Source organism: Rhinolophus sinicus, chromosome 1 (genome assembly GCF_057876585.1).
Source record: "Rhinolophus sinicus isolate RSI-liver-muscle chromosome 1, RSI-T2T, whole genome shotgun sequence".
NCBI classification, from domain to species: Eukaryota; Metazoa; Chordata; class Mammalia; order Chiroptera; family Rhinolophidae; genus Rhinolophus; species Rhinolophus sinicus.
Window position 1 is genome coordinate 35,240,388 of NC_142501.1, and position 26,737 is coordinate 35,267,124.

General features: G+C 32.4%; 1 protein-coding gene across 2 annotated transcripts in view; it reads left to right on the forward strand.

Annotated features, from left to right (window-relative positions):
* PDE3A (phosphodiesterase 3A) overlaps window positions 1-26,737 on the forward strand; it is a 273,155-nt gene that overhangs the window by 163,406 nt on the left and 83,012 nt on the right. For both annotated transcript variants that reach the window (XM_019738322.3, XM_019738312.3), the window contains exon 2: window positions 5,413-5,463. In XM_019738322.3, coding sequence (XP_019593881.3) covers window positions 5,413-5,463 — 51 coding nt within the window. The remainder of the gene's footprint in view (window positions 1-5,412; window positions 5,464-26,737) is intronic.

Below are 26,737 nucleotides of genomic sequence, written 5' to 3' on the forward strand. Positions count from 1 at the left end.
GTGCTCTCACTTTATACAGTTCTCTGCTAAAATGTCACTTTTTCAGAAAGATCTTCTGTGGCATACTTATATAAATTAGTTCTGTTCCCCGCCCTTTCTCGCCATTATTCACTGATTCGCCATCCTTTTCCCTACTCCAAGCTTCCTTGTAGCCTTATCATCACCTGGCACATTGTAGGTTTGTTTGCTTATGTTTAGTCTCCTTTCACTAGAAATGTAAGAGACAGAATAGAGATGAATCTTGGTTTCTTCCTTGAACATAGTAGGCGTACAGTAAATGTTTATTCAATGAATATGGATTGAAATAAAAAGAGAGGATTGTGTGGTAACTTTTACATGCTTATATGCATATTTGTACATTTTCAAAATATGTTTCAGTAATTTTCAATGAGTGAAATAGGTGAATGGTTTTGTTGAGAGTCACATGAGGACAATAGTGGTGACAGTTACTCTCTGTCACTACCTTTATTCATTATCTAAAACTTCTTCTTTAAGTACATTCAAAGAATTGATTTTTTTTCAATCTTATGTCTAGTCATGGTTCCCCTGCAGATTTCATTCCTTCCATAATAACTATGGCAAATTTTTTCTCCCTAGACATCCCTAAAAAAGGCATTCATTTTTATATAAACAAACAAAAACAATAGGAGAAAATAGCACAAGGAAAAATATATAAACAAGGAAGGAAAATATTTCACCTACAGAAATATACTTTCAACTATCTTCATTTCTCAGGCTATTATTAAAAATATCTCTGCTTGGACAGAACCGTTTTATTTCCATGCTGACTTCTCCTTTGCTTCTCCTGTGAACTTTTTAAATTTTGTGTTTGGCAGCAGTTTTGTTTTCCTTGGAACTCAGTGCTGTGTAAGATACTGTTAGCTGAAGGCTGTGATGTAGAAATTTATTATTAAAAATAAAAGTGAGAGAGAGGAGAATTTATTCCATAAGGATAAAAATCTTAGTGTCAAGGAAGTTAAGATTTTCAAAATGCTTTGTATAACAGATTGTGTTTCTTTCAAGGGAGTATACTTTGTTTCCTAGGAATAAATTTAAGGGTCTTCATTTTGCCTATCCTGATTACTGGAAGCTGAAAAAGGAGGAAGGATACTGTTTTGTTTGTTTGTTTGTTTGTTTGTTTGTTTTTCCCCGAATTCCTTCATCAGCTGGAAAGATTTTGTTTGCCATCTGTAGGGATAACCTTGGTGACCTGTATATTCCCAAACCTTCTGGTAAGATGCTTATAAAATGTCCTTGCTAGGTGGAATCCTCATAGTTAAATAGCCAAGAGAGTATCTTTTATAGATGGTGAGAGACACTTTTTTCTTCCTGAATTAAGCAGCCATGGACCTTTTATCAACCAGAATATATTTCAATTTCCTATTCTTATTTTTTTTCTAGTGTCAGTCTCAATCCTCCCCCTGCGTTTTACGTTTCAAGCACCTTTATATAACTAATCTTAAAATCATAAGCGTTTCTCCTCCAAAAACAGTATGGTATCATGTTAATAAACTTTGTCTCTTTGCCCAGCGTTGCCTAGATATCACGCTGCTATTCATTTATCCTGAAAGCTTGGTCCAGATGAATTCAATTGCAAAAAGAAAAAAAAAATAATTCCACAATTTCAACTTCTGTTGCTCATTGTCCATGACCCATTTCTGTCTTTTATCTAATCCCATGATAATGTCAAATGACTGCTTTGGTCATCTGCAATTTAATACTAATCCTAACCGGTTTGATTCAAATGATGTTTTGCCTCTCTCATTAATATAATATCAACATCAGTTTGCACTCCATTCTGAAATTCATTGTGAAAGCGCTCCTCTTTACTATTTATTATAACTAAGCAACTATTTTAATTTGTCTCAATCATTAGTCAAAAGAGTAGGATAGGGACGTGTCTATGTACTTCCTAAAACATTTAGCCCTATAGTTCTGCTTTAATGGGAATATGTACCAGTGACCAAATGCTTCATTTTAATTTAAATAATGATGTAATATTAAACAAGCCAGACAGTTTGTCACCCTATGGATTTTTAAAAAAGGAATACTGAAAACATCCTACTTATTTTACTCTTTGGTCCATTATCTGAGGGCAGTGATCTTATGATAGCAAAATAAATGTGGTATGCAAATAGGATAAAAATTCATATGCTATCATGCTCTAATATGATGTTTGTTCTCACTCCCCCACTCTCCACCCAGAGCCCCATATGTGCCTGGTATGCTGTCATCATGAGAGATATAGAGACCTGATACCCTATCCAGTCTTCACCACCACCTCTTTCTCTGCATTTAAAAACAAATTACATAAAATACTATAAAAAACCACATACATTAACACTGAAATAATTAATGCTGATTTGGGACTCAGATTATTTTAATTCAAGATAGATTTTTAATGTTAAAGCCCTTGTATGATTTTTCTCAAGTGCAAAGGGAAACATATCTTGATTTCCATTGAATAGAGAACATTCCAGTATCTCATTTATCATTTCAGAATTCATTTCTTTTTCGATTTCTATAATTAGCATGCAGATTTCTATAATTTTTCATTACTTTGAAAAACTAGTTGTAGTATACATTTTAAATATTACCACATACTTGGTCAACTCAGACCATTATAATATAATATTGATATGAATATATAATACTATAATAGAATATAATTCCTTTACCCTAAATCTCTCTCATACATCTATTGAATAATTCTGGGAAATAACTGTCTCCAATTCATAAAGTTTGCCAGTTTTGCTGTTTTATGCTTCAAAAGAAATGTCCGATTTAGAGAGTGAATTCTTAGATGTTTACTTTGTAAGTTTTGGTTTGTAAATTAACAAATTTATCTTCTGTAGTAAGTGATGACCCAAACGAATCTACATTTTGAATGTTTTTGTTCTTGGACTAAAACCATCATCTTTAAGATAGTTAAGAGCAGACTGCAGTGAATTCCATGCTTTTCTTATATTAGTTCTGATCCTGGCTAAATGCTACCTTCTTGGTTTACTGCATATCTTCATCACATATTCTGTCTTAAAACAGTATATTGTGGATTGCAATTCATGTTTGTGAGATTTATTTACCTCTTTTTATTGTGATACGCATACATAGTAGAATTTACCAAGCTATCCTATTCATTTAATCTCACTCTCAGAGAGAATGATAGTCATAACAGACTTTCAGAAAGGATTCTCTTCGGAAGATTTAGATAAAACAGTGAGGGAGAAGAAATGGTAAGCCTTCCTCTTAAAAATATTTTTTTCTCTAACAGCCTAGTACTCAAGTTTATCATATCTTTAAAGTTGCCAAGACAAGCATCTTACCTTCTTATTATTGATGAAAGGTATTCCCAAGGCCTCAATAAGGCAGATGATTGAAATGCGTCAAAAATTATTTTTGATAGTCTTAGTGAACAACTAATTAAATGTTCTTAATGTATATTTTTCCAAATCAGACTATTTCATTAGTTGACTAGTGTCTGTTAACCTTATCTTAATCAACTTCAAATTAGTATTAATGAATATTTGCTATCAGATGTAATGCCAATAAATCCAGAAATTAATATAAATTAAAGTGTGAAAGAAGTATCAACTATATAAGCATTCAATTTTGAATGATGATTATCTGGGCTAATTTACCTCAAATTGTATGCTAGCCAAACTATAATTAAATTATTGCTTTAATTTCCAAAGCTTACAACTGACTATGTCTTATTAAAAATGAGTAATTTAAAATTACTTTGTTGTATTTTCTATTTGTTATACCATGAGTGTTTCTCATGTCATTTTAAAAAATGCTCTGAAAGCCAATTTTTAATTGCTATATACTATATTCTTTTCTATACTGTAATTTATTGGATAGTTACCCTTTTGTTGGATAGTACAGTGATAACATATTGTAATTACTGGAGTTTTACATTTTTACTTATTGGTACAAAGGGTATGTATGAATTTTAAAATGTAGGTATTAAAATCACTATTTCATTTGTATATGTGAAATATACATGTAGTGTGTGTTTATATATTTATAAGTGTGTGTATATAAATATTTGCTATATGCTAACAATATATATGCTCACTTATGAAACTCTCACCAATATTCAACATTAATTTGCTGATTTATTAGGAAACAATAATTTCTTATTATTTATACTGATTTTTTTTCACTTTCAGTAAAAGTAATTTTTGCCCATAAATCTACTAACTATTGAGATTTATTCTTTAAATTGTCTTTATCCTTCCCCTAGTTATTTACTAGAATTGTGTTTCTTTGAAATTGGTAGAGATCTTAATATACTGAAGATATTATCCATTTACTGAAGATATTTTGCCAATGTAACATTTGTGTTGACATTTGAAGATTTTATGTTGAGACAATGATTGCTATTTTTTTTTAAGGTGTGTAGTCTGTCTTGTTAGTGTGCCAGATTAGTGGTAGGAGTTCTTAAAGGTGGTAGGAGTTGGTATTCATGAGTAGTGAGTGTACTAGACAGCTGAATAAAGTTTTATTCCTCTCACTCAATACCTTGTATTTCCTTAATATTCTTCTAGTTAAATGTTAATTTCTATAAATAAGTATCATGCTTTGTAAGCAAAGTAGCTCAGGGCTCTTACAACAATGAGAATAACTTAGTGTTTTGTAGTCTCTGTTTTATGAAAATCTACATTATGACTTTGGGGCTTATTTCACATTAAATAATTTTATTCCTTAGAGCACTTTATTTTTGATATTATCAAAACAGAATTAAAAATTACTGAAATATTTTGGCCTTCTGGTTTTTATCATTCATGACAGTAGATTAAGCTACACGAGTGGATTTCTTCGGCATATTTTCCTAATAAACTAGAAGTTCAGTAATATGCAAATAAAGCTTAACATGGTTTAATATCTGTCTACTGTGTTTCCCCAAAAATAAGACCTACCTAGACAGTCAGCTCTAATGTGTCTTTTGGAGCAAAAAGTAATATAAGACCCGGTCTTATTTTACTTATTTTACTATAAGACCGGGTCTTATACAATATAACATAATATAATGTAATATAATATAATACAATACTTATATTAATTTTTGCTCCAAAAGATGCATTAGAGCTGATTGTCCAGCTAGGTCTTATTTTCGGGGAAACAGGGTAGGTTGTTCTTGACAAAGAACTGTAAAGCTGTATATTAGCAGACTTTTTTTGTCACACAGTGATATTAAAATATCTTAAAAACTACTAACAATTGAGATACTAGCTATTAATTTAGAAGTTTATTACATCATATATATTCATTTATTCATGATGGATTAATGCATTACTATTAAAACGTACATTTCAAAGTCCTAATTATTCTTCAAAAGAAAGTGTAAAAATATTTACCATGTAAAATAAGTATCATTTAATTTACTGTAATTATTGTATTGTCTTACAGCTCATGGGGCATTCAGAATGGGACCACAAACGAGGGCCCAGAGGATCACAGGTAAGTTTCTTGCCCTTTCCATTTTTTCATTTTGTTTCTAAACACTTTGAGCCACGAGATTTCTAAAACTTAAGAAATAATAAGTAGAGAGACGAAGAGGCAAAATAATCATGCCATTTGTTTTTACTTAAGTTAGCTATAATTAAAGTCTGGTTTCAAATCCCAAAGGCTGAGGCCAATGTATTCCTTCTAAGAGATTTCTGGTATCCCAGATTGGCTGTGTTTATATGAATGTAGATTTTATATTCATCTTGTCTCTTCAGAATACATTTTGATCAGCAACTCTCTTGATTTTACTCATTTCCTTTGATAATTTTTCTATGTATTTTCTTCTTTTCTCTATCTTCCTGTTTTTGGTTAAATATTTTGAAATATAATCAGAGTAAACCCTGAACTAATTACAGATTTTGTCTCTAAATTAACTGTCTTCGTCTTAGGGAAATAGAAAGATGAAAGGATCTATTATTTTGAAAAGAAACAAATTCTAAACCTTTCTATATTACCAGACTGTTTTCATTGTCTTACTTTATGTCTTAGGCAAGGAGAAAAGCTTCCATGACGCATTTATGCTTTTTAATGACCTAATTAGACAATGTGGATTTGTTTTGCTTCCATAATTACTTTGCCTAACACAATAAAGGCTGAGTTCTACCCTAAGAAAATGATCTCTCCTCCTAGGATATTTTGTGAATAAATATAAAGATTATTTATCTCATAACAATCTGTTTACCTGATTAAAAACATGCCAAATTAAAATTAAGTAGGTGGAACATTTTTACGTCTGCTGCTCACATTTTGTATTTGCACTAAAAAATATGGTTAGAAGAGAGTTAAAAATACAGTATTGTATATGAAACTTCATTGTGAAATGTGAGATTCTCCCAAGTGTTTTTTACAAAGTTGATGTGGGCCTGTGCTGTCATTAAGTTTGCATGGATAACTATTTAATTTAGGTCCCTGGGTAAAACGAAAAACAAAAAAAACTAAGTCTGTTAATTATTTGTACTTTATATTTTAATAGCTATGCTTTTATTTTTGCCCATTATCAATTTGATTACTAAATAATATAAACCAGTCCAATTAAATTAAAATTATCCAAAATAATTTATGCCTTGTTTTCCCTCTCACTTCCCCTTCTCCGTTTTCTCTGACAGTATTCCCTCTGTACACATCTATAGTATTTTAAACCAGAATTTGCTGAACGATCAATAATGAAATGATGAAATTAATATATGGTAAATACTTTGTGATTCTAAACCAATTAAAAGTAAAGATGAGCACAGGTAAGAAGTTCCATGGTTTCTGATTGTTGTCACCAAATGCATTTTGATATTCAAAACATGCCAAGTAACTTTCTGAGGACATATCCCTTCAAGTAATGTAGTTATATATTAAAAAAATTATTGTTTCAAATATGTAATATTTACTCCACATATGACCTATTTGAGTATAATTTATCATCAGGTTTGGATTGGTCACTCTATCAATATAAATTGAAAAAATTTGTTATAAATAAGTACATAGTTTATATTAACTTTAAACATAAAAATCCCAGAATGAAAACTTTAAAAATTCAACATATTGCACATACCTAGAAAACTTCAGAATTCTACACACACACACACACACACACACACATACACACACACACACAAATATGTTCATAAATAACATTTGAATATATTTGAAAGGTTAAGGTGGTTCTGAAAAGCAGAAACATTAGAACATTCTTGCATGAAATACTATTATCAGCATTGAGGTCTATCATAGACCTCTCAACTAGCTAAATAAGTGTTCCAAATGTAATATACCTTTATCTCACTTTGATTCAAGTCATATAAAAATTATCAAGGGAAAAAAGCAAAATACACACCAAAAAATAAAAATGACAACTACAACAAAAAAGGTTTTTGGGGAAATTTCAGATAAAGAAATTAAACATTAAGTAATAACCTCGTATCTAATTCTAATCCCTATTAGAAAAAAAAAAAAGACACTTACGTATGTTTTAGATCATTAATTGATCCCTTCTTATTTTACTGTTATTTCCTTGGACAATATGTCTAAAACCTTTCAACCACTCAAAAGGAATTTCAGACAGACTGCATTTGAACACAGATCTCTTAATATTTTACCAATACTCCAAAGCCTTCCTCAAATTCCATCTCAGTTGAGTTTCACTGGAGAGAGGTTTCAAGTGCTTACTATGTGACAGCACTGCGGTTGGTCTAACTTTAAAGGAAACGTGAATGACAAGATTACTGCTTTCCAAGAGCTCACATGTTTTAGTTGGAGATAGAGCAATTCTTGACTATATAATTGACATATAAGGCAGACTGTTCGGTATAATGTTAAATATACAAACAAACTGTGATAGGTGGGACAGGGTATTTATTTATCCCTAGAAGAACTGGGAAGTACTTAGATTTGATGGTATCTGAGGTGAGCTTTCAAGGATGGGTACAGTTTTAGAAGTGCAAAAAGGGAAAGGTGGATGAAAAAGCTTGAGTAAAACATCTAAACTGGCAGTAGTGGGACACATTTGGATGTATGTAAATTTTCTTTATAACTGCTTTATAAACACTTACTAGCTAGGGACTGTTGCAGGAACTTCTGTGAAGGAATAATTCAAAGAATGTTGATTTGATATGAAGAGGAAGAAAGGGGTATCAAGAGTTTGAAACTGAGTACTTGAAGGATTAGTGCCGTGAACACAGACCAGTTTACAGAAAAGATGATGTATTAAGTGAGAAGTGAAGATGACAATGCCAGAAGGGAATTTCAGAGTAATACTTGAGGTCCTGTTCTTATGCTCTGCAGCCACATTAGAGCAGAAGATGCCAATTCAGGAATACTAATCATACACATATGTTAATTGAACTGCATCAGTAGATAGATCCTGGAATAATAACATTAAAAGAGGAAAACAGCAGAAAGGCTGTTTCTTGGAGAAGACTTAGTGTGAGAGCTGGGAGGAGCCTGGGGAGAGAGTTAAAGCATGAACGTCCTCTCACTAGACACCAGTTGAAGGAGAAATGAGGCAGAATCAAAACTAGTGTACCATCAAGTTACACCGAGAAGAGGGCAGAGACCACACACAAAGGTTCAAGAAAAGAAAACAAACATGGGAAATGCCTTTGGATTTAGTGATTAGCAGGACATTAGTGAACTATGAGAATGCAGTTTTGATCAAGAAGTGGTGGGAAGCAGAATATAAAAATTAAGTGAATAGTGTAAGATAGTAGAAAGTTTTCTTGGGGGAGTTTTGTTTTAAAAGAAAGGTAGGATTAAGAAATAGGTGGCAGCAGAAGTGAGCGTAATTTATTTTTATGCTAAGGTGAGATGCATGTCTTCATAATTATTAATGGCAGAGAAAAAGTATCAGTGTAGAGAAGAAAACCCTGAAAATTCTCAGTAGTGACCTGTTTAAGGACTGGGAAAATAGTGTGGTTTGGGGAAAGGAATGCACTTTCTTCCAAAGTGGCACCTATTCATGTGTCTTTCTCATAATCTACCAGCCTCCCCAAAGCCCACCATTCACTCTAGTTCAGAAAAACTGACCATGTTCTCAAATGAACTGCTGATAGATCCACCAAAAAGCACAAACGAAGCAGCTTTGGAAAGAAAGTGGAGATATCAGTACAAGACAGAAGAAATAGGCACGGATATTACAAAGTGAAAGGAATACTGTGAGCCTAATGACTTCAATTTTCTTGGCAGATTGCTGATGTGAGGGGGTGGACTGCAAGTCAAATTTTAACCTATTTTACTTTGATTTAAAAAACACCAGTGTATCTCAGGCAGTTTTTGAGCCTTTGAGGAGTCAAAAAATGAACCAAACAGCTTTGGCCTTCAAGAAGCATATAATTTTATTTAAAGTCAGCCTTAGTTCAGAGGATAAAGAAAAACAATTAGCTAGTATTGAGGGCATTAATCACTATCAGGATGGAACAAGCTTCTCCTCGCTTCCCCCGTACATGCTTACTAAATAAGAGATTTTTCTCAAATTTGACTTAGTCTTTCAAAATTGCATCATACGTGCATTATCACAGAAGATAAGAAGGTGTACCTATCATATCAAATGTTTATCATTTAGAAAAATGTACATCTTGCTTCACTTAATTCCAACATTTAATTGAATATGCCTCTTTGGACTCAGCAAGATTTTAATGTAAGTTGATTTATTTACTTTATTCTTGATACTTTTATGACATAATTTGTCAGTTCACTCACAGCTTTCTGGCTGATTTTTCTTTCTCCTTTTTTTATTTTTTTTTTAAGTATGTTCTCTGAAATAATAGATCATCCAAATTAGGGAAGATGCTAAAAGATAAATAAACTTCCAACAGCATGCAGAACTCCTTTATCTGGCAGCATTCCCTATAATACCAAATGAAGTCAGGGGATGAAATTCTCAGAAGGCAATTGTGTGTATGTGTGTCTGTGTGTGTTGTTTTTTCTTTTAAATTCTTGAAGAAAAGTTTTCCAATGGGAAGTTGAGGAAGGCAATAGAAAATTGCTCTCCTATGAAAAGCTTCAAAGTGGTTGTGGCGGTGGTGGTGGTGGGATTCCAAGAAGTCAATAATTTACTTATCTCTTTGTTGAGGTACTTTGTGGGAAAAGATTATTTCAATTTTGTGACTTTGTAAACTTCCTAACATTTCAATATACTAGGAACCAGAGGACCTTATTTATCAACTAGCAGGTTCTTTAGTCATTTAGTGTATGTATGTGTATATATAAATATATATGTATATATTTTTAGTTTCAAGTGTACAAAACAATGTAATAGACACTTAACCCCTCACAAAATGATAACCTCCCTCCCCATATCTATTGCCCCTCTGGCATCGTATATATCTATTACAATTCCAATGACTTTATTCCCTATGCTGCACTCCATATCCCATGACTATATATATATATATACATATATATAAAATTATAGTTGCCATACAGTATTATTCAGCTTCAGCTTCAGGTGTACAGTGCAGTGGTCAAGCATCTACACCGTCCATGAAGTGGTCTCCCTAACAAGACATGTGCCCGTCTGACCCCCTACCTCACTAATCATTAGAGAAATGCGAATAGAAACCACAATGAGATACCACTTCACTCCAGTCAGAATGGCTATCATCAATAAATCATTTAGTATATTTTAGATAATTTACTGACTACTATACTAGCCAGGCCTTACCAGCTAAAACTAAAACTTCTTATTGAAGAAACAGTTGTTTTTGTGTAATCTCTCTAGTCTTCACATGATTGAAGTATTCCTTTAGACAATGAAATTCTAGTTTGTATGTTTCTAAATAATTGAAGTATTTTATGTACAATACCGGAAGATAGTCCAGTATTCTGATGGGAAAAAAGCTGTAGGTGCGCTAGGCTGTCGGTATGCTTAAAAACGATCTGTTTCTGATTTAGTAGCATGGCTTTAATTGTCTGCCACATACTGGAGTCTTCAAATTATAAAACTTCTAGAATAAGAAGCATCAACCTAGGTTAGCTTTTGCAGCACTGTTTCAAATCTCAAGGATGAATTTCAATGGGAAGTTGTTATACTTCAGTATCTTGTCTACCTGGGTATTCAAGAGAATGGGTCTGTTGATAATAGCTTCTGAAGTTGATGAATTTAAGGATTTGCCTTCTAGTAGTCTAATTTGGTGACAAATCAATTCTTTCTGGGTTAAATAATTTGTTTCTAATAAGAGGATGTGAAGAGTAATTTAAATGGCTTCCAGACTTACCTGGAATAATGCCACATAAATTTATTAAAATTAACTCCATTTAATACATTTTAGAAAAACAACCATCCAGATTCTCAAGAATTTATTCCAAGGGATTAATGTGAGCAAATTGGGAGTCCATTATCACATGTCCCAAATGCCCAGTGTGTTAACAAAGGATAAGTCATGCCCTAGATGAAGCTGGCTGCTGGTGCTACTTTTTCAGAAAACAGTGCTTTTACTTGCAGTTTCTTCTCCTACTTCATACTCCTTTTTCATACTCATATGTTAACCTAACATCTGTTACCACTGACTTAGAAATTATTAAAATAATAATTTCATTTTTTGGCAACTCTCCAAGGAAAGTTTTTTTGTGTGTATTTTTGTTGTTGTTGTGTTATGAGATTTGTTTGAATTTTGTTTATATGGACAGAGACCACACACCAAATATTTGTCTGGGCTCTACACATCTTAGCAGTGGCCTTGTCATTTCATACAACAGTGGCATGAAAGGACGTGCTTGTTTAAAACTTATTGAATGACCCTTTTATCTTGGGGACTGTGGACACCATTCACATGACACTTGCACTGCCTTATGTTTGTTTGTTTTTTAAATCAGAAATTTCTGGTATGTTGCAAGAAACAAAACAAAGATGGGTATACTCATCTTGTCCATTAAATCCTCCTCTAGGTGTTTTAAATTTTACCAGTTAGGCAGATCTACCGTATTTGACAATTGGTTTTACCCTACACCTCTCATTCTGTGAAATTGCATTTATCAAGTTACATTTTAGTGTTATGTCTTTAATTTGCATTGACAAAAGTTATATGACACAGTCTTTGAAAATTTGTCCTAGTAGGGGTATTTTTAAAAATGTCCACAGCCTCCACTGTGTTAAAAAGATGCAGAGACGTTTGTCTTTGTTCTCTGAGAGGGGAAAATGGTGTTTCTCTTTAACAACTGAACCCAGTGGTTTATTACTCCTGGAGCATCTCTGGTCTCTCCCCAGTAGATGCCAGTAGCAAACTCCCCATTCTCCAGTTGTGATAGAATAATGTCTCCAGACATTGCCAAGTGTCCCCTTGGAGGCAAAATTGCTTCTGGTTGAGAACCACTGAGATTACAGCATGATCTCTTTGCCATTCACATGGAAGATAATACATAAATATTTACTGATTAATTTTGACAGTTTTGCAGGAAAATAGGAAAATGCTTCTTCAAGCAGTTATGCTTTTAAGCTTTCGGGTTCCACTTTACGTCTACCAAACAGTACTTTTAAAGAGCATATTCATTTTTTTGTGAGGTAGTTTACTCACAGTAGAATCATGTCCTAGAAAACTAGGAGGAAAATAATGTCCTCTTTCCACACTTTAAGCATTCAAGTGATTCAGAAGAGCAGCCTGAGAGAGAATGTGGCTCTACCCAGGCAGTTGTTTCACAGAACGTGTGTTTCTGGTGAACTGATGGATGACCTCGAATAAGTCACTCTTTATGAAAGACACTGGTCTCTCTAAAAGGGCATCAATGTGTAGGAGTCAAACAAATCCACAGAAATAAAAGGGAAAGTTGCCGTTGGCATTTATGCTCACCCTGCCCTCTGTTTATAGATTAGGAAGCATGTTGTTTAGTATTCACTGAAGGACCCTCTTATCTTGGGGTTTGTGGGCATCATTCACATGTCACATGCACAGCCTTATGCTTGCATTTGACAAATCAGAAGCTTCTAGTGAGTTATATGAAGCAAAACAAAGTAATGAAATAAGCAGCTATAGATGACAGGTGTTTGTATGCAGGAGCTATAAATAGATTAAGCAACAGTCAAATTTCCTAAATGCAAAGAAATATACATTGAAAGAAATAAAAACAGTAATAATACCTAACACTTTAGCCACAGATTGTTTCTGCCCACTTTTGCATTTTCAGCTTTTGTTATATATATGTAATTTTGTTTTATATATATATATATATATATATATATATATATATATATATATATGTATATATATGTGTGTGTATATATATACATATATATATATTTGATAGTTTGGTGTAAACATTAAGCACAATAATTAATTAATGCAAGTATTTTGCATTTAAATTGTTTTTCATTTAAGTTCTTATAAACTAAATATAGACATTCTGGAAACTAATCTTGCAGCTCTAAAGTTTTGCCTTCCTCTTGCTAGAATAACAGAAGAAAGATATGCCAACTTGAGAGCTGTTAATTTTATCTTTGAATTTTAATATCTGACAAAAGGATATAATTTTTATTGCATGCTGGGTGATTTTATGCTATCTGTGACATAGAGTAAGATCTTATTCTTTATTAATTATAAAAACATACTCTAAAAGGAAAGTTTAGGGGGTGGATTTTAAAATTTTTATTCTACTTAGAGATAAAACTGATGAAAAATGATTGTGCTGAATATCATTGGATTTTCATAGGAGACAAAAATTTAAGGCTAGGATATATTTAGCAGAACAAACCATCAAATAGAGTGGTAGATGAAGGTGCAATGAGGTGAAGAGGGTCCTAGGGCAGTTAGGAGGCCAGTTAGCTACAAGGGGTGAATTAAGGCAATGGAAATAGGAAATGGTTGTTCTTTTAAGGTGAGTGTGGACATCTGCTTTGGTGTACTAAAATACAGGTATTTGGTATCTTCTTTGTACAATTCATAGAAATTTGAAGATAGTGAATGTTTTTATTTAACTTCTTAGTAATACATAACCAGGTTATATGTAAAAATGTGCATTTTTAACATGTAACAATTTTTTTTAATTTAAAGTTTATTGGTGTGACAATTGTTAGTAAAATTACATAGATTTCAGGTATACAATTCTTAATTCATCATCTATATATAACATTGTGTGTTCACCACCCAGAGTCAGTTCTCCTTCCATCATCATATATTTGACCCCCTTTATCCTCATCTACCACCCCCTTCCCCTCTTACCCTCTGGTAACCACTAAAGTATTGTCTGTATCTGTGAGGTTTTTTCTTCATTTGTTTGTCTTGTTCTTTTGTTGTTTTCAGTTTTATATAGCACATATTAGTAAAATCATTTGGTTCTTGACTTTTACTGTCTGGCTTATTTTGCTTAGCATAATAATTTCAAGATCCATCCATGTTGTTGCAAATGGTACTATTTCATCTTTTCTTATGGCAGAATGGTGTTCTATTGTGTGTACATATACCATATCTTCTTTATCCAATCATCTATCGAAGGAGACTTTGGTTGTTTCCATGTCTTGGCCACCATACATGTAACAATCTTATTTATGGTATAGGAAGTTTTCTTTACTTGCTTTCTAGGGGCACACTAAGAGGTTACTTAATAGCATTCCCCACATGGTTTTATATTGTCATTAAAGCTGCTGATTTTTTACAAACTTTTACATTAAAGAATGAAGATTGCTTGACAGTTCCATTCTCAGCATTAAGTGATTGTCCCATTTTTGTATAGAATGTCGCCATTGTGTAAAAATTAGTAAATCTAAGGAATGGTGCTAATAATTATAAAGCAAAATTCTGGAACAACGTTAGAGATATTGGTGAACTGAAATTATCTCAAAAGTCACAAAGATGAAGCTTCTTCTCAGGTTGGAATTTCCAGATCATAGAGGCTTTTTCTGTTTCTGTTTTGTTTTTGTTTTTGTGGTGAAGCCTTTATGCAATGACCAATTCCTGGAAAATTCTTTGTTACAAGTTAGAGTCTTCTCATTGGAAATCTGCAGGTTATCAAACTTGAATCAAAATACATCACTTGCTGAATTGAGTCCCTATGGTTAAGTACTTCTGGGAGATGGTTTACACTTGGATCTCTACTACTATTTCCATTTTAGAATTGTGTAACTATGTTCTTTTCAAATCATTTTAACCCCAAGTCTACAGAATGTTGTTTGCACATCAGTGATACACATGTAAAAATCAGTTAAAGAAAAAAGATTTGGGAGAAAAAGAAAAATCTCAGAAGGATATTGTGGGGGAGACAAACAGATGGCGTAGACATTTCAAAAGTAAACCAATTTGATCAGTCAGGAAGATGAAGAAATGCAAACAGATGTAAAAGCTCTAGTTTTCAAAGGATTATCAGTAGAGGAGTGAAAAAAGAAGAGACCCAAGGGAAAAAAGATTAATAAATAGAGAAAGATCATTTTATGAGGCAAGATAAAGACATGGCCATTGCAGTCATGTTGAGAAGGTTAGAAACATACGTAAAAAGCCCTTTGATTTTTGGGCATCATGATTTGGGGGTTTCCTATGTCGTAAACCCAGTTTTACTGGTCAGTATCCCTAGTCAGCATTATGGACTCGCTGCCCTACATTGTTGACAATTCTCCTCTGGTACTTCAAAAATGTGGCAGAATATGATGCGTGTTTATTATATTTTTTGGCCTTTGTATGATTTTTGAAAAGCATTTCAATTCACCAAGTAAGTTTGTGAAATCTAATCCTAGGTAAGTTTTCGATGTAGAAATATGGCGTGACTTTAAATAAGTTTTGCTAAATAGTATGATTCCAGCAGTCAGTACAATTTTATGTTGATGGTGGCAATCCAACACAGTAGTTTTTTTTAATATATATTTCTAAAATAAATGAAAACATGTTAGAATTTATAAATTTAGAGTTTAGTTTATTCACGTGAGTTTTGTTGAACCAGTGTATCTTGAGGAAATTTCTATTAATTCCTAATACAATATAGCAACCCTCTAGGATTTAGTGAAATTATTTCTAAAGCATAAATAAGAAGGTCAAAAGTCTTTTGTTTTATTTATGTTATTCCTCTGCCTGTGAGCGTCTTTATTTCAAAGCATACAGGTAAGTCGAGATCCCCTCATTTTAATGTCTATGAGGCCATATTGTAGGGTGGTATTTTATTACTTGAATTGTATGCTGACATTAGGGTACAAGGAAAACTTATGTTGATATGAATTAAAGAGAAGATAGAATTTAAATATATACCTTTCAGTTTAGGAACAAGGCCAATGTGGCTCCTCTGTCCCTTCTTCGTTTTCCTTTTGCTCTTATGACGTGGACTTTTCAAGTGCAAGAGTGACGGTGTCTCACTCAGCACAAAGATCTGAAATTTACATAAGAACATTAATAGAAACTTATGACACATGATGGGACCAGGCTTTTCACTATTTTTGCCGTTTATTTGGCTTACAACCAATGGAACAAACTGAACTTGGCATTGCTATTTCTGTTCAAAATGAAGAAAAATATATAATTTTACCATTTTTTTATGTTTTGATCTTGGCACGGTGGCTTTTGTTTATGGAAAAAGACAGGAGAGGAAAATGCATTATTTTAACTTCACATGATAATTGCCTTTAAAAACATTATTTTTAATTTTTTATTCTTATGGTACAGATTGCTACTAAATTCAGTGCAATCTTGAAATAAGTAATGTTAATCTCTGCTTTAAATAGCAATATAGGTTTAAATGTATCACTAAGATTATATTATATATACTACGTTAGAATTCAGCTGGTTTCTGTGCCTATGAATGAATAAGGGAAACCTTTCATTTTATTAAGAATGTTATTTCCTTTTTATAAATTCTTATATTAATAGCAAAAAAGAAAAAAGCACTTAGAATTACTTTCAATAAAAACGATAGCACTTATTGTTACGTTCTCTTACAAAGGCTTTATGGACATTATTAGCTACTTTAAAATATTAACTATTCTTATATGGAGTGAATTTTTATCATATACTAATAAGGAATAATAGGAATATAACTAATGTCTCTGAATTCCAAATATTTAAAGGAAATTCGATTTTCATCATTGTATGTATTGGTGGTCACTGACGATTTTAATTGCTAGATATAGTATAGGAAATTTATTTTCTCAGAATGAACAGTGTATTATACATATGTGCATGGTTAGAACATTAGAGATGTTATGTTACCTTAAATATTAGATAGTTGAAGACTTTCTCCCTTTTTTATATTATAAAATATTTCAGACAGGCAGCAAAGTACAGTGAACAGTGTACAAAAACCATGTACACACACTTAGATTTAACAAATATTAACATCATGTTATATTTGATCCAGATTTTTTGTTAGTTGATGATGATTCCTTAGATGTGTTCTTATTCTTATTCTTTTTACTAATATTTTTACTTTTTACTAATACTTCATAATGTATACTTTTTACTCATTAGTCAATATGTGTTTAATTAAATTTATTTCATGATGTTTGACCATGTGGAAATATACAGAATATGGAAACATTAGTTTAGAGAGTATGGAAAAGAATTAGAGAATATGGAAAGAAATATGGAAAAGATTTGGTATTCATGGAGACAGCCAAGATATAATTTTTGTTTGTTTTTTTGTTTGTATTTTTAAGCAGAGAATATTGATAGATATGTATTCGAATAATATCTTCTGTAATACCGTTTCAAATGTATTACGGTGTATGGCTCCTTTATTAACAATTATGTATCTAGATATGGGCTAACACAAACACATGAGGGTAGTCATAAGCATGCCCCATATTAAAAATAGAAAATCTTAATATCTCTTTGAAGATATTAAGAAAAGAATTGTGAGAAATTTTATTAACATTATATATTTTATTCCAAATAGATTAGCTTTGTTAACCAGACAAAATTTTTTGAAATCATATTTTAGGGAATCATCTTTGTAATGGTTACCAGACCGACTTCTTAATATCAACTTCATGTAAAGAAACTGGAAAATTGGAAACTGACATTATTATATTATTTATTGTTACAATATCTTCTAAAAGTGTTTCTTTCCATACATTACATATAAATATATAATGGCTATTTTAGTAGCTTAAAAGACAAAGGTGTTCTATATATTTTTCTTTTTAAAGTTAATTTAATCATTTTTGTGGAAGTTAGGGTTACAGATAGTATATTCATCTCTCTTTCATAACCTTATAAGGGTTGTCATATTTGCATAAACAGAATAGGTTTCTCAGAGTAGAATCAAAGAATAAAACAAGAAGTATAGAACCCATTATGTCACCATGCTATTTAACATTTTTGTCAATGACTAATATAGACAAAAGAATGTACACTTACATTTTAGCGTTAAAATGGGATATGTAACTAATATGCAAATGACAGAATAAGGATATAGAATGTATTCTCATTTAACTCCAGTTAAAATACTAAACTGACAAGACTAAACTGAAAAGAAGGAAATAAAATTTTGCACCAAAATTTTAATAAAATTCCAGTATGGAAAAGGCCTGCATACTTGTTTATAAGCAAATGAAGAAACAAAAAGTAAGGTTTAAAGATTTGGGTTGATTCAAACCCAATATTATGTGGCTTTTCTAACAACCAGTTCAACCTTGGGCTTCACTAGCAGGAGTAGTTATGGCATACAGAGCAGAAGGATTAATTCAATACAACCGGCACTGGCCCGATGACACCTGCATTGTTTCATTCATTTCTGAATGTCAGATTTCAAGAAAGGTTTTTAAAAGTTGATGCACTCACACAGAAGAGCAGCATGGTTAGAAACAGTGTGAGAAAAAGATGTACTTTCTTGAGCTTGAGTCATCAAAATTTTTAGGATATAGAAGGGGTATGAGGTTTCTTTCTTCTTTTCTGTCTTTTCCTTTCCTTTCCTTTCCTTTCCTTTCCTTTCCTTTCCTTTCCTTTCCTTTCCTTTCCTTTCCTTTCCTTTCCTTTCCTTTCCTTTCCTTTCCTTTCCTTTCCTTTCCTTTCCTTTCCTTTCCTTTCCTTTCCTTTCCTTTCCTTTCCTTTCCTTTCCTTTCCTTTCCTTTCCTTTCCTTTCCTTTCCTTCTGTTCTTTCTGTTCTTTCTTTTCTTTCTTTTTCTATAGTCCATAAGATACTATTTGGACAAATGTATAGAACACAAGTGGAGTCAGATTCAGATTTTGACTGAATATGAGGAGGACATTGCTGACAATTCAAATTAATTTGGAAATAAAAAATAATGGTGTTCCTGAATATGAGGTTGTTTAAATTATGGTTCTGTAGTAAAATTTCTATTAGAGTAGAGGAGCTGCCTTCATAATGTGTTTCCTGATTGTTTCTGCACAATGATGAGAATATTCCAAGATGCTAAAATCTCAGTCTCCTAAATGAGTGTGCCTCAGAGAAGAGTCCTGTAATTGTTCTCTTCATTTTAAAATATAGACATACCCTAAGTTTCAAGCTCAGATCTAGCCTGTATTCTGTACAGAGTAGAATGATCACTTCCCCATGGGGATCAATTTTGAAGCAGTCATTACCATGGATTAACAATATTCATTCTGCATCATCTAAGTAGCTTATCAGAGATTCTCTTTGACAAGGTTTAAGATGGAGATAGGAATCTTGTTTTTAAAACAATTTCCAGGTGATGTGACGAATGTCCATGTTATTATATCATTGACTTAAAGAAAATGCAGTCGATGGTAAATGGATTTCAGTGCCTAAAATAATCTCTTTAGTCTCACTTTTGCCTGAAATTCTAGAGTTAGAGCTGAAAATTTTATGTTACTATGCCTTGCTCGTTCATTTTTAAATTGTGGAAGCTTACATTTTTATTGATATCAATCACTTATTAATTAGTACAAATGAAGCACAATGAGAATAATGCTTCATGAAGATTTAAGGGCAAAACTATAAAGGTACTGAATACTGGAATTGAAAGACAGGGAAAGAGCATTGAGGATTGATATTGGATTATCTTCTGCCAACTTCTGACACCAGGACAATATCTTGTACAACTCCAAGGAGAGCCATTCACAAGGTAACTTGCATGAGGGATGCCCCCTGGAGTTGTGCAGTGGATAACATACACACGTGGCCCTAATTATCCCTTTAAATCTAGGTCTACACTCATAACAGAATGATTAGACTACAACCTAAACTTGATTGTGTCACTGATTAACTCTCAAGAAAAGGATACAAGGCCTGTTATTTTCTGACTCTTAGTTTTCTACTAACACCATCCCATCCCCCTCTCTCTAAAAGAGAGTAAAATTCTTGGACATCATCCTGTTATTTCCCTGTTCTGTGCTTTACAAGTGTGTTTTCTCTGCCTGTAAGAAGTACGTCTTTCCTTTATCTTCTTAATTCCTTCTTCTATACAGTTGGAACATTGAGTACCAACTTTGATTTAAGCATTAGCCATGGTCCCATTACACATTTTCATCCATCATGCATTTATCATAGAACATAAAATAGTATGCAAAATTCCCCAGTCATCTAAAGCTTCCTATATTCAGGAGCTATGTCTTGTTTGAGTCTCCCATAGTAACTGTCACTCAGAAGTTGCTCACAAAATGTTGAAATGAATGTGCAAATGTGGATGAACAGTGTTAAGTCTGAGCACACAGAACTTTCATTTAGCCTGCTTCACAATTTGGCTATGGTGTGGCTTTGCTTTAATTTGAGAATAACTGGAGTTCCAATCAGTATTCGGGAAAGCACACTTTGAAAAAATGAAAATTGTTGTTAACAGAGTCTGAACTTTAAAAAATACCTTATTACTGATTATACACGGTGACAATATCAGCCAAATTGTGAAGCTACTGGTAAAAGGCCTGAATAACATTTTTGTTCTACGAGGATTTTCAACAGAAGTGATATTAGAGAAGAATTGAAAACCTTTTAAAAACAAGAAATCCAGAAAGCAATGGAAATCTAGTTTATGATAAACTTGTTCAAGTTATTTCTTAAATGTTTTTTAGGTAAATTTTAAAGTTAATTTTTAACAAATATATTAACTGGGACAAAAACACAAAAAACTTCATAGCCAAAGTTCTGGAGTAATTTTTAAGGTGTTACAAAATATCTTAAAATGTTAAGCAATATATTTTATTAGCATAAAACTCTTCACTAAACTCTCAAATTAAAACCCAGTCTTTCCACCCAAAAGTGAAAGATTTAAGTGTCATAAACCTTTATAATCTTTGCTAGTACCAAATCTGCATTTATCTAAAAACTAACAGTATCTTTCCTTCTGCATTTTCTTCCTATTTTTCTTCTGCATTGATTGCACAGAGTGTTTAAGGTTTTATATTAAAATTTATGGAAGAACACAAAAATATACAATATCCTGACACCATAGCAGGGAATAATAAATATCTGTTGAAAGAATAGCAATTTCATCAGACAAGTTATTTATTTATAAAATATGCATGTGTTTCGGAAAAGACTTTTCACCACCGTGGCCACTAAACTCCAATTCTGTAATTGAAGCATGTGTCTCATGCTTTAGTTGGAAGTTATCTTTGTAAAATATATGAAATCAAATCAGAAATATCAATATGTAATACTCGTATCTCCCGATCATGTTGTATTGGTTGGTACTAATCAGTCCCTACCAGTCAAAATGGTGATCCTACATCTTTAGCCTCATTGAACTCTCCAAACTTACATTTGGGTTCATCTTGGACCAGCATGCTTAACTGAAGATTCCTTGTGCCCTTTTTGTGGTTGTTGTTGACTTTAATGGTGATTTTTCCCTATTTGATAAGTAATTTTTCATTGCTTTCTGTAGTAAAAGTTAAAATATTTGAAACAAAATATTTAAAAAATGTATCTTTAGTTAACCACAGGAAACAGAAACTAACATTCATTGAATATGTATTTTTTTGCCAGATGTTGTGCTAGGTACTTTATTCACATAACTTATTCTAATCGACACAATAATTCTGAAAGGTCAATAATAATTTATTCAGCTAAGGTTTTTGAGTACGTCCTACATGTGGGTACAGTATTAGTGGTGAGGAAGTTACATGGTAAACAGGACAGATGAATTTTGCACCTCAGAAAGCTTATATTCTAAAGTTCTAGATAACATTACGCGTTTACAAAGGAAGAAACAGACTTAAACAGTTTATATGACTTGCCAAAGGTCGTGGAGCTAGAAAGAGATAAGATTGTGTTCACACCCACATCTGTCTGACTCTAAAGTCCTGTCCTTGACACTACTATGCTATGTTACCTCTCACCAAATATAGTTAATATCTGATTTATCAAGAGGCAAACAAAATACTTTACCAGATAAGATAAAAATTAAGTTTTTATGCCAATTACCATTATTTAGAATAAACTCATGTTTATTTAATGAATTGTGCAGACTAAATTTTAATTAGTAACATAAGGCCTATAATGTAATAGAGGTTATAAATTTAAAGTCTCAGAAGTTTAAATAACTGCAAGGTCAATTTTTGAGTAGTGGACTTTTCAGTCTTGTAAACATGCAGGAAATAAACATTTCAGAATTGCTTTTCTGACAAAAAAATGGTGTTTTCAGCCAACAGAAATATACCACTGCTTTTTCTGCTGCCAAGCCTGCTTTACATAAATTACATTTATTATGTACAGTGCATGAAGACGTTCTATTTCAAACCTGTGCAGCTCTCTAACCTTTCCACTTTACCATGTATGCAACAGGACTGTTAAGGAGGTTAGTTTATTTACGATGAAGTAGAAATTACCTCTGAATATGAACTTTGGAAGACCTCTAAAAGTGCTACAGCCTCTAATTTAACCAGGAGCAACACACTGAGATAAAATTTACTACTACTCCTCTTCTTAAATCTGCACATCTGTCAATGCAAAGGTTATAATTAAGTTTCCTTGGAATTTCATGGAACTACAAATTTTAGAGTATAGTCCTGCAGAATCCCACACTAACTGGTTGGTCTGGTGGTTAAGAGAAGGATCTTTGAAGTAATAAAGATCCCAACTCCATTAAACATGTATGTCACTTTAATGAGGTATTTAACCTTTGGAAGTCATAGTTTTCTCATCTGGAAAATGAGACAGTATTTACTTTGTAGGAATGTTCTGTGAATACAATACATTGTAAAGCATTAAATCAAAAAGAGTATCTGGAGTAAATACACTCATTTAATAGATATCTTGAAACCATCATCATCATCATCATCATCGTCATTGTCATCGTCATCGTCATCATCATCATCATCATCTGCTACAACGACCACCACCACCATCACTACCTCTATCTGCTGCTGTTCAAGCATTTGCACGGTGTGGAGGACCCAGCCCCTTTCTCCCATCTGATCCTGTAGAGCACTTACTATTCATCTTCCCTTGGGCCACAGAGAACCAATTTATAAGGTCACTTTTGTCAGAATGCCCCTAATCTATCAACGTGTAGCATCTTCTTATCTTGTCTTTCTTTTCCAAAGGAAACATGAAATCTCACAGTCATCTTTGGGCAAAGAAACATTATGCTTATCATTACACAGAATTCTTTGATATATGAGAAATGGAAATATCTTCCTTCCAAGTTTCTATATTAACATATTATTTATTGAGTGAACTTCTGATTACATAGGTAAGATAAATTGTCAGATTTGCAATGTGTGTTTCTCGAGTAATTTATGAAGATGAATATTATATCATCCACAAAGTATTTCTCAGGTATTTTCCTATTTCCCAGGGAATACTAATTTTATGCCCTATATTTTGCAAAACAAATTAAGATTAAGATGTTCCCACTAAAATCAGATTTTAACTTTTTAAATTGACATTCCATTTATTTGGTATCACGCAAAATGTGAACTTACATTAAGTAAATTTCAGCTTCCTTAATAATTATCTAACTATTTCATTAGGGCTAATGTATTATTTAAGATTAAGTTATAAAATTAATTAAGATTAAGGTGTAAAAATAACTCTGGTAAAAAGCAGGAGAAAATAAAGTTCTGATTAAATAAACAATTACAGAAAATTAATTTTAACCTAAGTGTAGAAAGAATTTGTGACAGCCTCACAAGTTGGTTTTGATATACACTTTGAGTAGTTGCTGATTAACCAGGCAATTTCAAAAATCACCTTATGATATCTACTGGAAACAACATGGCTTCATAAATGGGGAATATTAACATATATTATATATAAATAAATATATAGCACATTAATCTCTCAGATTGTGTAGGGTGATCTACAGATTTCCATCCATGCAAAACGAGTTCTTTTTCTACTTCATTCTGAATAATTGCATTTTGCCATGTATAATGTGCACTTTTTTACCCAAATTTGTGAGGGAAAAATAAGGATGAATATTATACATGGGTAATACTAATTCCATATCTATATAAATGAATTAAATTATTTATGTTTATGATTTAAAGTGTAACTCTAGAAATCAATAACAATATCCATATGCAAAATAATACCCTGGGAATATGATAATTGGTTTGGAATTTACGATGAACTTGCAACGACAGAGTTCTTGGCCTTCTATGATGCGTAAATACCATAAATTTGTTACCAGTACATAAAATTTCTTGTACCAAAATATGTTAAAAAATAAATGGTAAAATTCCTTTATAATCCAAAAAAAAACTTACCTAAATGTAAAGAAATACTAATTTGAATTAAAGATTTAAAACAAAAGATTTTTTTTCCCTGAAAGTTTGGGCCAAAATCATGGGTGCATATTATATATGGGAGCGCATTATACACGGCAAAATACAGTACATATCATGTCACAAGATCCCATTAAATTTAGTTGTTTATATAATTCTTACTGAGAGGCTGTTCCTTTCTTTCACCCTCCTATCTTCTTTTTTAAGCCCAAAGTACTTGATTTGACCTGACAAATGAACTCTTAATTACAAACTATAATCTGAAAATTTTATTTAGTTATTTTATACAGATGATGACTGAAGAGGTTTTTTTTAATAAACAACTAAACTCAAATGCATAAAACTAATAGAAATTAGCTAAAATTTGCATATATTCACAAATCAAAGAATTTACATCTAAAAACTATTGCTACTTCTTAATTTGAATTTTTATTTTACTAAACTAATCTATAAAATGAATGTTACTGAGAGAATTGCTTAAATTTCAGTCTTTAAAAGTTTTCTAAGTGCAGTTTTGGAAATACTATCTAACCATTCTGAGTAAGGAATTTGAGAACAAAATTTGTTTCAGGTATTAGTTGAATTGTGAGTACTATTTCATGTTATAATTTGTACATTGTCTACTGAATGTTAGATTAACAAGAAATAGAAAAATTGACTAAAATAAAGATATGAACATCCTGTTATAAACACAGCACTGTATACATATAAACTAATTAAAAACAGAGATGGGTAGTTTGGCAGAAACAATAAGGTATTTGGAAAACAGGAAATAAGGATTGCTTTAGTCTTACATAATGTGAAAGGACTAAACCCTCTACTAGCAATAAATAGAAAAGAGGAACTGACTCAGTATTACGCATTCATTTAGCAGTGGGAATGAGATTAGACAAACAGTCTTCATTTTAAGTATGCTCAATTGATGAAAATTCACAAAAATATAATTTGTTAAGCGGAAAACAATTTTCTTGTACTAAAGACATTGATAATGAAAATATCATATATCCTTCCTTAGTCGTGTGCTATTATAGGACAGATGGGCTTTCTCATTTTCCAAATGGGGCATGTCTCATTGTTAGAATACAAGATTCGGCAACCCAGAAAGAGTAACATGGAGTTATACAAAGGAGTAAAAGAAAAGGATAAGTTGATAAAAATCGAATGACTGTATGTTTTTCAATTTCTAGTTTTAGAAGCAACTTGGTATATGATGTAACCAGTCATTGAGGTAGGAAATATAGGAAGCAGAACAAATTTGGGGTGGGATATGGATTCACTTAGAATTCAGCACCATCTAAGAGGCATTTGCACATGTGATTGTGAAATTCATGAGAAAGAGCCAGACCACAGATACAGATTTAGAAATTTATTACCTAAATCAGATGAGCTTGCCCAAATAGAGTGAGGAGATTGAGGAGATGGCACCCTACAATACCACACAGCTGCAGTAAGTACAATAGCAGTCTATCAAAAGTACTTTAGAGGAGAAAAGTATTAAATCATCCGAGGATTTCAGGTAGAAACTGGTACCCAACTACCCAAGAAATAACCAAACAAAGAATCATAGAAAAGTTTACTTTTTAAGAGAGAACTAGAGCAAAGCTATGTGAGTAAGCACAAAACCGCAGTGCTTTGGGAGCCTACTGAATAGGTCAGCCTGGCTAGAGCAGCACTTAGAGCATGTAATCCCTGCGGGGCAAGAGTGTTAGAAAAGACAAAATGGTGGGTTAGGGAGGCACCACTGTGACACACCTTGTTTGCCCTGCTAAGGAGTTTGGAATTCGATCAGTAGAAAGAATCATTGAAGGCTTTTAAGAAAGGAAGGTTTGCTGCATTAAGTCCCTCCTTCCATAATAACATTGAACTCAGTATTTTGGGGGGTCAGTGCATGTTCAGGTTCCAGTGTGTTTTTGCATAACTTCCACAAGACTAGGAATCCAGAGACCTGAACTCAGCTCCTAACTGGATTAGCCTCTAACTAGCTACATGATTTTGAACCCGTCAAATAATTCTTTTTTATGTTCTAATTTTGTTGATTAAAAAAAAAAAAAAATTATGAGTTCAGCTGAATTGTCTTTACTGTCCCTTCTTGCTTTAAAATTCTGTGGTTGTGTTATTTGACATATACTAAAAATGTAGTGTTCTTGTTTTTTTTTTGTTGTTGTTGTTGTTGTTCTGTTTTTTTGTTT